The following is a 16,765-nucleotide window of genomic DNA, read 5'->3' on the forward strand; positions in this document are numbered from 1 at the left end:
ATGCAGTCATGGGTGAACAGAGAGTACAGGAGGGGGACTGAGCACGCACCCTGAGGGGCCCCCGTGTTGAGGATCAGTGTGGCAGATGTGTTGTTACCTACCCTTACCACCTGGGGGCGGCCCGTCAGGAAGTCCAGGATCCAGTTGCAGAGGGAGGTGTTTAGTCCCAGGATCCTTAGCTTAGTGATGAGCTTAGAGGGCACTATGGTGTTGAATGCTGAGCTGTAGTCAATGAATAGCATTCTCACGTAGGTGTTCCTCTTGTCCAGGTGGGAAAGGGCAGTGTGGAGTGCGATAGAGATTGCATCATCTGTGGATCTGTTGGGGCGGTATGCAAATTGGAGTGGGTCTAGGGTTTCTGGGATTATGCTGTTGATGTGAGCCATGACCAGTCTTTCAAAGCACTTCATGGCTACAGACGTCAGTGCTACGGGTCGGTAGTCATTTAGGCAGGTTATCTTAGAGTTCTTGGGCACGGGGACTATGGTGGTCTGCTTGAAACATGTTGGTATTACAGACTCAGTCAGGGACATGTTGAAAATGTCAGTGAAGACACTTGCCAGTTGGTCAGCACATGCTCGGAGTACACGTCCTGGTAATCCGTCTGGTCCTGCGGCCTTGTGAATGTTGACCTGCTTAAAAGTCTTACTCACATCGGCTACGGAGAGCGTGATCACATAGTCATCCGGAACAGCTGGTGCTCTCATGCATGCTTCAGTGTTGCTTGCCTCGAAGCGAGCATAGAAGTGGTTTAGCTCGTCTGGTAGGCTTGTGTCACTGGGCAGCTCGCGGCTGTGCTTCCCTTTGTAGTCTGTAATAGTTTTCAAGCCCTGCCACATCCGACGAGCGTCAGAGCCAGTGTAGTATGATTCAATCTTAGACCTGTATTGACTCTTTGCCTGTTTGATGGTTCGTCGGAGGTCATAGCGGGATTTCTTATAAGCGTCCGGGTTAGAGTCCCGTTCCTTGAAAGCGGCAGCTCTACCCTTTAGCTCAGTGCGGATGTTTCCTGTAATCCATGGCTTCTGGTTGGGGTATGTACGTACGGTCACTGTGGGGGACGACATCATCGATGCACTTATTGATGAAGCCAGTGACTGATGTGGTGTACTCCTCAATGCTGTCTGAAGAATCCCGGAACATGTTCCAGTCTGTGCTAGCAAAACAGTCCTGTAGCTTAGCATCTGCGTCATCTGACCACTTTTTTATTAACCGAATCACTGGTGCTTCCTGCTTCAGTTTTTGCTTATAAGCAGGAATCAGGAGGATAGAGTTATGGTCAGATTTGCCAAATGGAGGGCGAGGGAGAGCTTTGTATGCGTCTCTGTGTGTGGAGTAAAGGTGGTCTAGAGTTTTTTTCCCTCTGGTTGCACATTTAACATGCTGGTAGAAATTAGGTAGAACGGATTTAAGTTTCCCCTGCATTAAAGTCCCCGGCCACTAGGAGCGCTGCATCTGGATGAGCGTTTTCCTGTTGATTAATGGCCTTGTACAACTCATTCAGAGCAATCTTAATGCCAGCATTGGTTTGTGGTGGTAAATAGACAGCTATGAAAAATATAGATGAAAACTCTCTTGGTAAATAGTGTGGTCTACAGCTTATCATAAGATACTCTACCTCAGGCGAGCAAAACCTCGAGACTTCCTTAGTATTTGATTTTGTGCACCAGCTGTTGTTTACAAATATACACAGACCGCAGGGAGACAGACAGGCAGGGAGACAGACAGGCAGGGAGACAGGCAGGGAGACAGACAGGCAGGGAGACAGACAGGCAGGCAGGGAGCCAGGCAGGCAGGCAGGGAGACAGGCAGGCAGGCAGGGAGACAGACAGGGAGACAGGCAGGAAGACAGGCAGACAGACAGGGAGACAGACAGGCAGGGAGACAGACAGGCAGGGAGACAGGCAGGGAGACAGGCAGACAGACAGGCAGGCATACAGGGAGGCAGGCAGGGAGACAGACAGACAGGCAGGCAGACAGGCATTGAGACAGGCAGACAGGCAGGGAGACAGGCAGACAGGCAGGGAGACAGACAGACAGGTTCTTGGTGCTATGTTGAAACAGCAGGGAGGAGGAAGGCAAAGAGCAAACCTTTTTGTTTCATTTTTACTTGTTTTTACCTACACACTTTTCCACCCTTTTATTACCCTCTGGTACGATGGACCCGAACACCACCTTTTATTACCCTCGGGTACGATGGACCCGAACACCACCTTTTATTACCCTCGGGTACGATGGACCCGAACACCACCTTTTATTACCCTCGGGTACGATGGACCTGAACACCACCTTTTATTACCCTCGGGTACGATGGACCCGAACACCACCTTTTATTACCCTCGGGTACGATGGACCTGAACACCACCTTTTATTACCCTCGGGTACGATGGACCTGAACACCACATATGTAATATAAATGTGTAGGGGGGTGCACAGTGTGCCCTCAATTAAAATGTGTTATTTTACATGTTCTTCACAGAAAATGAGCCAAGGCCAATGAGTCTCAGGTTGAAAAAAGTATTCATTGCATCGTTTTTCTTTTAGTAAACATTGAAAATGGGTCCCACAAACCCGAACACCACACAAGGGTTAATATCTTATTACCATCTTGTAATGTCTTAGTACCATCTTATGTCTTAGTACCATCTTAATGTCTTGTTACCATCTTATAATGTCTTGTTACCATCTTATAATGTCTTGCTACCATCTTATAATGTCTTGTTACCATCTTATAATGATCCTGACTAAATGGAGTGCCACTTGTTTCTTCCAGAGAGTGGGCGGGTCTTCACCTGGGGCAGAAGCAATTACGGACAGCTGGGAAGGACAGAATCAACCAATCAGAGTGCAGATCAGCGATCAGGTGGTGCGTCGACGGGAGCTGCCAGCCAATGGGCACGTGTCCCTGCGGAAGTCAAGGTCCTCTGTGGAGCCAGACAGGTGTGTTTGAGATAATGGCCGCGTTCCTGACCATCCACTAAGCAGTCGCGCTGTTGCACAAATTAACCAAACAATTACCGTGTTCGAAATCTGTGATGCATTGTGGGGTGAATAATAATGAGTAGTTTTGTATGAAGCGAGGTGATTTTGTAGATCAGTCAGTTGTCAGTCGCCTGCAATGTCGAAAAAGCCCTCGATTCCACAATCCTCTTGTCATTCATCCTTATTGGTGGAGAGAGACTGTTGAAGAGAAGTTCAGCCCCAGTCCAGTAGAGGGCAGTAGAAACTAACTAAATCACAATCACTCAAACTCAAGGTTCTTTGTTACAGAGTTCTATCCTTGATACAAGGCTACTGTATGAGTGCGTTGGTTATTACCTGCACTGTAAGGGGAATAGGGTGCCATTTTGGATGCACCCTATTATGTCTGTGTGTGCAATCAGTGGTTGCGTCCCAATCCCTCCTTTCTCCTGAAGTGTGCACTTGTTCACTACTTCCTTCAAATCTAAAAGCAATGGGTTGGTGGAAGCATGGGCTACTGGGAGTATCTTATACCAGTCATTACCTTTGGAATCAGTAAAGGGAAGAAATAAGATATTATTGGGACACAACCAGGGTGCCTCTCCCTTTATCAGCACCATCAGCCCCCCCAGAGAGATAACAACATATTATCTAACACCATCAGCCCCCCTAGAGAGATAACACCATATTATCTAACACCATCAGCCCCCAGAGAGATAACAACATATTATCTAACACCATCAGCCCCCCTAGAGAGATAACACCATATTATCTAACACCATCAGCCTCCCAGAGAGATAACAACATATTATCTAACACCATCAGCCCCCCTAGAGAGATAACAACATATTATCTAACACCATCAGCCCCCCAGAGAGATAACAACATATTATCTAACACCATCAGCCCCCCAGAGAGATAACAACATTATCTAACACCATCAGCCCCCCAGAGAGATAACAACATTATCTAACACCATCAGCCCCCCAGAGAGATAACAACATATTATCTAACACCATCAGCCCCCAGAGAGATAACAACATTATCTAACACCATCAGCCCCCAGAGAGATAACAACATTATCTAACACCATCAGCCCCCCAGAGAGATAACAACATATTATCTAACACCATCAGCCCCCCAGAGAGATAACAACATATTATCTAACACCATCAGCCCCCCAGAGAGATAACAACGTGGCACATATTTAGCTATAGGCCCAACATCATCTTCTCCAAGCGGGCCTCTATGTAGCCTGGTCTCTGGCTAGCCTTTGTGCTGTCTTGCCAACTCCCATGGTCATTGTCACATGGGACCTCCAGGCTAGCAATTATTAGTGAATAGCATGGGAATAACATGGCAATGCTCCTTTTAACCTCCAGTCTTAGTGGCTCTCTGAGAACCTTGCCATTATGCTGGGTCAGCGTCTCAAATGGCACTCTATTCCCTATGTAGTGCACTACTTTAGACCAGGGTCCATAGGTCTCTATATAAGGAATAGGGTGCTATTTGGGATCTCCCTATTGATGTAATAATATCTTGCCTCAGCTACATGCTAACATGTTAAGAAAGAGAAAAGCTGTGTGCCTTGTCAAAAGAAGGGTGGATGTATGTGTGCTCCCTGCATATATTCGGCCTATGTAATGTAGTTTGTTGCTTTGTATGTTGATCATGTAGAATAGGACTGTGAGCTCTCCTTCTCCATGGCTGACGTGAGTAAGACGTTTAAGCGTGTTAACCGCCGCAACGCTGCCGGCCCAGACGGCATCCCTAGCCGCGTCCTCAGAGCATGCGCAGACCAGCTGGCTGGAGTGTTTATGGACATATTCAATCTCTCCCTATCCCAGTCTGCTGCCCCCACTTGCTTCAAGATGCCCACCATTGTTCCTGTACCCAAGAAAGCAAAGGTAACTGAACTAAATGACTATCACCCTGTAGCACTCACTTCTGTCATCATGAAGTGCTTTGAGAGGCTAGTTAAGGAGCATATCACCTCTACCTTACCTGACACCCTAGACCCACTTCAATTTGCATACCACCCCAATAGATCCACAGACGATGCAATCGCCATCGCACTGCACACTGCCCTATCCCATCTGGACAAGAGGAATACCTATGTAAGAATGCTGTTCATGAACTATAGCCCAGCCTTCAACACCATAGTACCCTCCAAGCTCATCATTAAGCTCGGAGCCCTGGGTCTGAACCCCACCCTGTGCAACTGGGTCCTGGACTTCCTGACAGCCACCCCCAGGTGGTGAAGGTAGGAAACAACACCTCCACTTCGCTGATCCTCAACACTGGGGCCCCACAAGGGTGCGTGCTCAGCCCCCTCCTGTACTCCCTGTTCACCCATGACTGCGTGGCCACGCACGCCTCCAACTCAATCATCAAGTTTGCAGACGACACAACAGTAGTAGGCTTGATTACCAACAATGACGAGACAGCCTACAGGGAGGAGGTGAGGGCTCTGGGAGTGTGGTGCCATAAAAATGACCTCAACATCAACAAAACAAAGGAGCTGATCGTGGACTTCAGGAAACAGCAGAGGGAGCATGCCCCTATCCACATCGACAGGACCGCAGTGAAGAAGGTGGAAAGCTTCAAGTTCCTCAGCGTACACATCACTGACAATCTGAAATGGTCCACCCACACAGACAGTGTGGTGAAGAAGGCTCAACAATGCCTCTTCATCCTCAGGAGGCTGAAGACATTTGGCTTGGCCCCTAAGACCCTCACAAACTTTTACAGATGCACAATTGAGAGCATCCTGTCGGGCTGTATCACCGCCTGGTACGGCAACTGCACCGCCCGCAACCGCAGGGCTCTCCAGAGGGGGGTGCGGTCTGCCCAACGCATCACCAGGGGGCACACTGCCTGCCCTCCAGGACACCTACAACACCCGATGTTACAGGAAGGCCAAAAAGATAATTGAGCCACGGCCGCTATCATCCAGAAGGCGTGGTCAGTACAGGTGCATCAAAGCTGGGACCAAGAGACTGAAAAACAGCTTCTATCTCAAGGCCATCAGACTGTTAAATAGCCATCACTAGCCGGCTACCACCCGGTTACTCAACCCTGCACCTTAGAGGCTGCTGCCCTATATACATAGATATGGAATCACTGGCCACTTTAATAATGTTTACATACAGTGAGGGAAAAAAGTATTTGATTTGATGCAAATCAATTTATAACATTTTTGACATGTGTTTTTCTGGATTTTTTGTTGTTGTTATTCTGTCTCTCACTGTTCAAATAAACCTCCCATTAAAATTATAGACTGATCATGTCTTTGTCAGTGGGAAAACGTACAAAATCAGCAGGGGATCAAATACTTTTTCCCCTCACTGTACTGCTTTACTCATCTCATATGTATAGACTGTATTCTATTCTACTGTATTTTAGTCAATGCCACTCTGACATTGCTCGTCCTAATATTTACACTACCAGTCAAAAGTTTGGACACACCTACTCATTTATATCAAGGGTTTTTCTTTGTTTTTACTATTTTCTACATTGTAGAATAATATTGAAGACATCAAAAACATTGAAATAACACATATGGAATCATGTAGTAACCAAAAAAAGTGTTAAACAAATCAAGATTGTGCAAAGCTGTCATCAAGGCAAAGGGTGGCTATTTGAAGAATCTCAAATATAAAATATATTTTGATTTTGTTTAACACTTTTTTTTTGGTTACTACATGATTCCATATGTGTTGTTTCATAGTTTTGATGTCTTCACTATTATTCTACAATGTAAAAAATAGTACAAATACAGAAAAACCCTTGAATGAGTAGGTGTGTCCAAACTTTTGACTGGTAGTGTATATATTTCTTAATTCCATTATTTTACTTTAGATTTGTGTGTATTGTTGTGAATTGTTAGATACAACTGCACTGTTGGAGCCAGGAACACAAGCATTTCGCTACACCCGCAATAACATCTGCTAAATATGTATGTGACCAATAACATTTGATTTGATTTTAATAGGTTAGCTGTAGAAAGTAGAAATTATAGCCATAACATTGTCACTGTCTTCCCAGACTAGTAATCTCATCACCAGTCGACAGTAGATATGATGCGGACTTCAGATCTCATCATCAAATCAAATCAAATTGTATTTGTCACATGTGCCGAATACAACGGGTGTAGACCTTACAGTGAAATGTTTACTTACAAGCCCTTAACCAACAATGCAGTTGTACGAAAATTAAGTGTTAAGTAAAAAATAGATAAGGCTATATACAGGGGGTACCGGTACAGAGTCAATGTGAAATAACAGTAGGGAGGCTATATACAGGGGGTACCGGTACAGAGTCAATGTGAAATAACAGTAGGGAGGCTATATACAGGGGGTACCGGTACAGAGTCAATGTGAAATAACAGTAGGGAGGCTATATACAGGCTATATACACCTGGGGGCAGCCCGTCAGGAAGTCCAGGATCCAGTTGCAGAGGGAGGTGTTTAGACCCAGGATCCTTAGCTTAGTGATGAGCTTTGAGGGCACTATGGTGTTGAATGCTGAGCTGTAGTCAATGAACAGCATTCTCACGTAGGTGTTCCTTTTGTACAGGTGGAAAAGGACAGTGTGGAGTGCAATAGAGATTGCATCATCTGTGGATCTGTTGGGGCGATATGCAAATTGGAGTGGGTCTAGGGTTTCTGGGATAATGGTGTTGATGTGAGCCATGACCAGCCTTTCAAAGCACTTCATGGCTACAGACGTGAGTGCTATGGGTCGGTAGTCATTTAGGCAGGTTACCTTAGTGTTCCTGGGCACAGGGACTATGGTGGTCTGCTTGAAACATGTTGGTATTACAGACTCAGTCAGGGACAGGTTGAAAATGTCAGTGAAGACACTTGCCAGTTGGTCAGCGCATGTTCGGAGTACACGTCCTGGTAATCCGTCTGGCCCTGCGGCCTTGTGAATGTTGACCTGTTTAAAGGTCTTACTCACATTGGCTACGGAGAGCGTGATCACACAGTCGTCCAGAACAGCTGATGCTCTCATGCATGCTTCAGTGTTGCTTGCTTTGAAGTGAACATAGAATTAGTTTAGCTGGTCTGGTAGGTTCGTGTCACTGGGCAACTCGCGGCTGTGCTTCTCTTTGTAGTCCGTAATAGTTTGCAAGCCCTGCCACATCCGACGAGCGTCAGAGCCGGTGTAGTACGATTCGATCTTAGGCCTGTATTGACGCTATGCCTGTTTGATGGTTCGTCGGAGGGCATAGCGGGATTTCTTTAAGCGTCCGGGTTAGAGTCCTGCTCCTTGAAAGCGGCAGCTCTACCCTTTAGCTCAGTGCGGATGTTGCCTGTAATCCATGGCTTCTGGTTGGGGTACGTACGGTCACTGTGGGGACGACGTCATCGATGCACTTATTGATGAAGCCAGTGACTGATGTGGCGTACTCCTCAATGCCATCGGAAGAATCCCGGAACATATTCCAGTCTGTGCTAGCAAAACAGTCCTGTATCTTAGCATCTGCGTCATCTGACCACTTCTGTATTGATCGAGTCAATGGTACTTCCTGCTTTAGTTTTTGCTTGTAAGCAGGAATCAGGAGGATATAATTATGGTCAGATTTGCCAAATGGAGGGCGAGGGAGAGCTTTGTATACGTCTCTGTGTGTGGAGTAAAGGTGGTCTAGGGTTTTTTTCCCTCTGGTTGCACATTTAACATGCTGGTAGAAATGAGTTAAAACAGATTTCAGTTTCCCTGCATTAAAGTCCCCGGCCACTAGGAGCGCCGCCTCTGGATGAGCGTTTTCCTGTTTGCTTATGGCCTTATACTGCTCATTGAGTGCGGTCTTAGTGCCAGCATCGGTTTGTGGTGGTAAATAGACAGCAACGAAAAATATAGATGAAAACTCTCTTGGTAAATAGTGTGGTCTACAGCTTATCATGAGATACTCTAGTTCAGGTGAGCAAAACCTCGAGACTTCCAATCAACAATAGATATGACGCAGACTTCAGATCTCATCACCAATGAACAGAACATATGATGCAGACTTCAGATCTCATCACCAATCAACAGAATATATCATGCAGAGAGCTCATCACGTCTGTTTTTCTCTCCACAGATTGCTTGTGGATCTGAACATAACGTTGCCATTGTAGGTAAGTATCTTTCTATATTACAGTATATCTACATTGTGCAGTTTAGTTTATTGGGCTCCTCATTAGCTGTTGCTCATGCAGTAGCTACTCTTCCTGGGGTCCACACAAAAAAATAAAATACATGACACAGTACTCAACATTGATAGACAAGAATGTAGCTGTGTTGCATTGAAACCACAGCTTCTGTGTGTTGTTATGCTACTGTATCAGTCTATTATTGGACTTTCCATAATCAATACATCTCCTCAGAAATATAATGCTGAATGAAAACACACTCAGTCAACCCACGGAGCACAAAATGATGTTGTAGAGTTACCAAGGGAGAGGAGCAGACATGGGAGTTTGGAAAATGGGCCAGCAACATTAAAGGGGCCGTCTGTGATTAGTAGATCCATTTTTTTTAACTTTTAAATTAATGATATATAGCCATTGATTGTTGAAGAATATAAATTATAAATGCCTCATTAGCTTAGTTCAGCTGTCGTACCCCATCAGAACCCTAAATAGAAGCTTGTTTTACTTCGTTGTTTGTAAAAACTGTAATTGTAAACAAACACTGTATAGCCTCAAAACATGATTAAAACTAGAATTGTGATATCATGGATGGTCAGTCCTAGCTCTGTCCATGAATTTGAGAGTAGTTACATTTAGTAAAAATCAAACCTTAAAAGTCCTCAGACGCATCAACACAAGGATTAGCCCCATCCCTCAGCTGTTTACACGTGACTACTTTATTGTTGTTTGAACTGCAGAGTGCCCCTTTATAAAAGCATGTTGTTTCACTACACTAAGTGCAAGTGACTGAAATGAGAGCCACCATTTTTGGCTCTGCTGCATAACTCATGTTTAGTTACTATGGTTACCACTGTGCTCTTTTTTTACTGGTCTGGAGAACCAACCAGAATAAACAGATGCATGTGTGGCATTCTGGGAAATGAATATTTTAGCATTTTCCTCTCCTCTTCACTTCAATTAGTTAAGGATCCTCCCATCTAACGCTGTACAGTTTAAAGAGGTAATCTGCGATTGCTACATCCATTTCTTTTTTTTAGATTAATGATATATACCCCATTTTGATTCTTGAAGAGTATAATTTATAAATGCCTCATGAGCTTAGTTCAACTGTTGTACCCCATCAGAACCCTGAATATAAACTATGTTTATGTCAGGGTAAAATGTTAAAATAATTAGGTTTCTTTAGCTATGAAACTCATTTTTCAAACTTTGTTGAGTCTAATAACACCCGACCTGATATATGGAATAGAACTGATGGATAGAATTATATTTGAGTTTGACTGGACGAGACCTTTAAAGAATTAGTAAAAGAGATCCGTCTAATGCTTTACATTTTAACATCGTCAGGGTGAAATGTTTAAATGTTAATCCTTGTGTTGATGCTTCTGAGGACTTTAAGGTTGGATTATTACTATGTGTATGTAGCTCTCTAGGGATTATAATCGTGGGTTATTGCCTTGTTGTGTGTTTGAAGGATTATAATCTTGGGTTATTGCCTTGTTGTGTGTTTGAAGGATATAATCTTGGGTTATTGCCTTGTTGTGTGTTTGAAGGATTATAATCTTGGGTTATTGCCTTGTTGTGTGTTTGAAGGATTATAATCTTGGGTTATTGCCTTGTTGTGTGTTTGAAGGATTATAATCTTGGGTTATTGCCTTGTTGTGCGTTTGAAGGATTATAATCTTGGGTAGATGAGTATCAGTGACAGAGTTAAATGTGTGAACGGACGCACATGCGAGCGCACACACAGACTAAATGAATGTGTGTGTGTGTTTAACTCTGTCACTGATACTCATCTACCCTAGAAGGCAATAACCCACGATTTATAATCCTTCAAACTACTTTATTGTTGTTTGAACTGCAGAGTGCCCCTTTATAAAAGCATGTTGTTTCACTACACTAAGTGCAAGTGACTGAAATGACATGCACCATTTTTGGCTCATGTTTAGTTACTACGGTTACCACTGTGCTCTTTTTTTTACTGGTCTGGAGAACCAACCAGAATAAACAGATGCATGTGTGGCATTCTGGGAAATGAATATTTTAGCGTTTTCCTCTCCTCTTCACTTCAATTAGTTAAGGATCCTCCCATCTAATGCTGTACACACACACACACACACACAGTTTTGTATTGAAATCCTTGTAGGGACCAAATAATTGATTCCCATCCAAAATCCTATTTTCCCTAACCCTAAATCTAACCTTAGCCCTTAACCTAACCATAACCCTAACCATAACCCTAAACCTATCCTTCACTCCAAACCCCTAACCCTAAAACTATACCTAACCCTAAAACTATACCTAACCCTAAAACTAAACCTAACCCTAAAACTATACCTAACCCTAAAACTATACCTAACCCTAAAACTAAACCTAACCCTAATTGTAACCCGAAACCTAAAATAGCATTTTCCTCATGAGGCCCGGCAAGATGTCCCCACAATGTTCCTTCTTTTACTATCCTTGTGAGGACTTCTGGTACCCACAAGGATAGTTAAGCAAAAACACACACACACACACACACACACACAGTGTCTGATAAGCAGAATTTGAGTATCACTGACAGAGTTAATTAACCAAGCTGCTCTAGGTGAATTAACCAAGCTGCTCTAGGTGTTAACCAAGCTGCTCCAGGTGTTAACCAAGCTGCTCCAGGTGTTAACCAAGCTGCTCTAGGTGTTAACCAAGCTGCTCCAGGTGTTAACCAAGCTGCTCTAGGTGTTAACCAAGCTGCTCTAGGTGTTAACCAAGCTGCTCTAGGTGAATTAACCAAGCTGCTCCAGGTGTTAACCAAGCTGCTCTAGGTGTTAACCAAGCTGCTCCAGGTGTTAACCAAGCTGCTCCAGGTGTTAACCGAGCTGCTCCAGGTGTTAACCAAGCTGCTCCAGGTGTTAACCGAGCTGCTCCAGGTGTTAACCAAGCTGCTCTAGGTGTTAACCAAGCTGCTCCAGGTGTTAACCAAGCTGCTCCAGGTGTTAACCGAGCTGCTCCAGGTGTTAACCAAGCTGCTCTAGGTGTTAACCAAGCTGCTCTAGGTGTTAACCAAGCTGCTCTAGGTGTTAACCAAGCTGCTCTATGTGTTAACCAAACTGCTCTAGGTGTTAACCAAACTGCTCTAGGTGTTAACCAAACTGCTCCAGGTGAATGAGAAAAGTAAATCATTAGAACAATCACAGGACAGTTAATCCGGTTCTAGACTAGTCTGCTTGTGTTGAAATGAGAATAGTGTTGTGTGTGTAATCCGGTTCTAGACTAGTCTGCTTGTGTTGAAATGAGAATAGAGTGTTGTGTGTGTAATCCGGTTCTAGACTAGTCTGCTTGGGTTGAAATGAGAATAGAGTGTTGTGTGTCTAATCATTTGTGTGTTCAATACATTAATATCATGGTCAAATATGCAGAGAGGGTAACATTACACAACATAAACTAGTTAGTTATTCAATAGGTCTTTCTGGTGGTGACTAAAAGGATTCTGTTTTGTTTAACAGGTTGATATAAGGCATCGTTCCCCAACAGGAATAATTTGGCCCCCAAGTTTGGATGGATGGATGGATGGATGAAGGGTGGTTGGATGGATAAAGATGGGTAGGAGAGGTGGATGGATGAAGGGTGGTTGGATAGATAAAGATGGGTAGGAGAGGTGGATGGATGAAGGGTGGTTGGATGGATAAAGATGGATAGGAGAGGTGGATGGATGAAGGGTAGTTGGATGGAGAAAGATGATAGGAGAGGTGGATGGATGAAGGGTGGTTGGATGGATAAAGATGGGTAGGAGAGGCAGATGGATGAAGGGTGGTTGGATGGATAAAGATGATAGGAGAGGTGGATGGATGAAGGGTGGTTGGATGGATAAAGATGGGTAGGAGAGGCGGATGGATGAAGGGTGGTTGGATAGATAAAGATGGGTAGGAGAGGTGGATGGATGAAGGGTGGTTGGATGGATAAAGATGGGTAGGAGAGGTGGATGGATAAAGGGTAGTTGGATGGAGAAAGATGATAGGAGATGTGGATGGATGAAGGGTGGTTGGATGGATAAAGATGGGTAGGAGAGGCGGATGGATGAAGGGTGGTTGGATAGATAAAGATGGGTAGGAGAGGTGGATGGATGAAGGGTGGTTGGATGGATAAAGATGGGTAGGAGAGGCGGATGGATGAAGGGTGGTTGGATAGATAAAGATGGGTAGGAGAGGTGGATGGATGAAGGGTGGTTGGATGGATAAAGATGGGTAGGAGAGGCGGATGGATGCTTTATTGGCAAGTGAAAAAGATAATTAACAAAACGGAAATAAACAATAACAAATGAACAGTAAACATTACACTCACAAAAGTTCCAAAATAATAAAGACATTTCAAATGTCATATTATGTCTATATACAGTGTTGTAATGATGTGCAAATAGTTAAAGTACAAAAGTGACAATAAATCAACATAAATATGGGTTGTATTTACAATTATGTTTGTTCTTCACTGGTTGCCCTTTTCTTGTGGCAACAGGTCACAAATCTTGCTGCTGTGATGGCACACTGTGGTATTTCACCCAATAGATGTGGGAGTTTATCAAAATTGGATTTGTTTTTGAATACTTTGTGGGTCTGTGTAATCTGAGGGAAATATGTGTCTCTAATATGGTCATACATTTGGCAGGAGGTTAGGAAGTGCAGCTCAGTTTCCTCCTCATTCCCCCTTTCTCTCGCTCTCACACTCTCTCTCTCTCTCTGAATTCAAATACTTTATTAGCTTGGGAGACATGTCTCTCTCTCCACCTCCCCCACCATCCCCCTCTACACTCCTGTCTTGTCCTGGGCTTGGTGGTGGTAGAATGGCAGGATGGCTGGAAGAGTGAAGCAGAAAGACTGCATGGGTAGCCGAGACCTGAGTACTGCTGCTATTTCTGGTGCTACTGAAGTAGGTCATTAACAGAGGAGAGAGATGAGAGAGGAACAGAGGGAAGAGAGGAGAGAGAGGAGATGAGAGAGGAACAGAGGAGATGAGAGAGGAACAGAGGGAAGAGAGGCAGAGGAAAGGAGGAGACGTAGGAGAGGAGAGGAGGGTACGGAGGAGACAGAGGAGAGGAGAGAGGAACAGAGGGAAGAGAGGCAGAGGAGAGAGGAGATGAGAGAGGAACAGAGGAGATGACAGAGGAACAGAGGAGAGGAGAGGAAAGGAGGAGACGGAGGAGAGGAGAGGAGGGTACAGAGGAGAGGAGAGAGGAACAGAGGGAAGAGAGGCAGAGGAGAGAGGAGATGAGAGAGGAACAGAGGAGATGAGAGAGGAACAGAGGAGAGAAGAGGAAAGGAGGAGACGGAGGAGAGGAGAGGAGAGAGGAACAGAGGGAAGAGAGGCAGAGGAGAGGAGAGAGGAACAGAGGGAAGAGAGGCAGAGGAGAGAGGAGATGAGAGAGGAACAGAGGAGATGACAGAGGAGAGGAGAGGAAAGGAGGAGACGGAGGAGAGGAGAGGAGGGTACAGAGGAGAGGAGAGAGGAACAGAGGGAAGAGAGGCAGAGGAGAGAGGAGATGAGAGAGGAACAGAGGAGATGACAGAGGAGAGGAGAGGAAAGGAGGAGACGGAGGAGAGGAGAGGAGGGTACAGAGGAGAGGAGAGAGGAACAGAGGGAAGAGAGGCAGAGGAGAGGAGAGGAAAGGAGGAGACGGAGGAGAGGAGGGTACAGAGGAGAGGAGCGAGGAGATGAGAGAGGAACAGAGGGTACAGAGGAGATGAGAGAGGAACAGAGGAGAGGAGAGGAAAGGAGGAGACGAAGGAGAGGAGAGGAGGGTACAGAGGAGAGGAGCGAGGAGATGAGAGAGGAACAGAGGAGATGAGAGAGGAACAGAGGAGAGGAGAGGCAGAGGAGAGGAGAGAGGAGATGAGAGAGGAACAGAGGAGATGAGAGGCAGAGGAGAGGAGAGGAAAGGAGGAAACAGAGGAGAGGAAAAAGCATTAGTGGGGAGATGGATAACTAACTGTTGCTGCCTTTTCCAGCTATACGCCTACACACCTGAGTAACAGGTTTGGGGTCAAGCAGAGAGGAAAATAGTATTGCCTGTTGCTGGTGGGGAGATGGCAGCCAACTGTTGCAGCTTGTTCAAGCATGCATACATCTAAACATCTGTGGATATGCCCTTGTCAGAAGTAATGCACTATATATGAAATAGGGTGCCAAAGGGAAGTGGAATGGAATACCCACTAATCACCTACTGTACAGCTCTTTCTCAGTGAATTGACTGGTACTCACTAATCACCTACTGTACAGCTCTTTCTCAGTGAATTGACTGGTACTCACTAATCACCTACTGTACAGCTCTTTCTCAGTGAATTGACTGGTACTCACTAATCACCTACTGTGCAGCTCTTTCTCAGTGAATTGACTGGTACTCACTAATCACCTACTGTACAGCTCTTTCTCAGTGAATTGACTGGTACTCACTAATGACCTAATGTACAGCTCTTTCTCAGTGAATTGACTGGTACTCACTAATCACCTACTGTACAGCTCTTTCTCAGTGAATTGACTGGTACTCACTAATGACCTAATGTACAGCTCTTTCTCAGTGAATTGACTGGTACTCACTAATCACCTACTGTACAGCTCTTTCTCAGTGAATTGACTGGTACTCACTAATCACCTACTGTACAGCTCTTTCTCAGTGAATTGACTGGTACTCACTAATCACCTACTGTACAGCTCTTTCTCAGTGAATTGACTGGTACTCACTAATCACCTACTGTGCAGCTCTTTCTCAGTGAATTGACTGGTACTCACTAATCACCTACTGTACAGCTCTTTCTCAGTGAATTGACTGGTACTCACTAATCACCTACTGTGCAGCTCTTTCTCAGTGAATTGACTGGTACTCACTAATCACCTACTGTACAGCTCTTTCTCAGTGAATTGACTGGTACTCACTAATCACCTACTGTACAGCTCTTTCTCAGTGAATTGACTGGTACTCACTAATGACCTAATGTACAGCTCTTTCTCAGTGAATTGACTGGTACTCACTAATCACCTACTCAACAGCTCTTTATATCCATATAGATATAGGATGAAGGGTCCAGGAGAGGACTGATTGGAGATCCATATAGGTATAGTATCGACTGATGGAAATCATAGAATCTGTTGGCTGGCCAGGAGAGGCCTCTTTATAGCACCCTAAGGGCCCAGGTTAAAAATAGTGCACTATGTAGGGAATAGGGTGCCATTTGGGATGCAGTATAGGGAATAGGGTGCCATTTGGGATGCATTGTGTGACTCATAGTGCTCTAAATGGAATGGGAAGTAATCAGTGGATTGAATAGAGTAGTAATCAGATTTGTAGTGGCTTGACTGGAGAAGTAATCAGATTTGTAGTGGCTTGACTGGAGAAGTAATCAGATTTGAGTGGCTTGACTGGAGAAGTAATCAGATCTTAAGGAGAAGTAATCAGATTTTAGTGGATTGAATGTTGAAGTAATCATATTTTAGTGGCTTGACTGGAGAAGTAATCAGATCTTAAGGAGAAGTAAACAGATTTTAGTGGATTGACTGGAGAAGTTATAAGATTTTAGTGGATTGAATGGAGAAGTAATCAGATTTTAGTGGCTTGACTGGAGAAGTAATCAGATTTTAAGGAGAAGTAATCAGATTTTAGTGGCTTGACTGGAGAAGTAATCTGATTTTAAGGAGAAGTA

The 16,765-nt window shown here is 44.6% G+C and overlaps 1 protein-coding gene across 1 annotated transcript in view; it reads left to right on the forward strand.

Moving 5' to 3' along the window:
• sergef (secretion regulating guanine nucleotide exchange factor) overlaps positions 1-16,765 on the forward strand; it is a 44,394-nt gene that overhangs the window by 19,823 nt on the left and 7,806 nt on the right. The window contains exons 8-9 of the mRNA XM_041849817.2: positions 2,774-2,940; positions 9,047-9,083. Of these exons, the coding sequence (XP_041705751.1) occupies positions 2,774-2,940; positions 9,047-9,083 (204 nt within the window). The remainder of the gene's footprint in view (positions 1-2,773; positions 2,941-9,046; positions 9,084-16,765) is intronic.

The sequence above is a fragment of the Coregonus clupeaformis genome, chromosome 26, assembly GCF_020615455.1.
Source record: "Coregonus clupeaformis isolate EN_2021a chromosome 26, ASM2061545v1, whole genome shotgun sequence".
Lineage (NCBI taxonomy): Eukaryota > Metazoa > Chordata > Actinopteri > Salmoniformes > Salmonidae > Coregonus > Coregonus clupeaformis.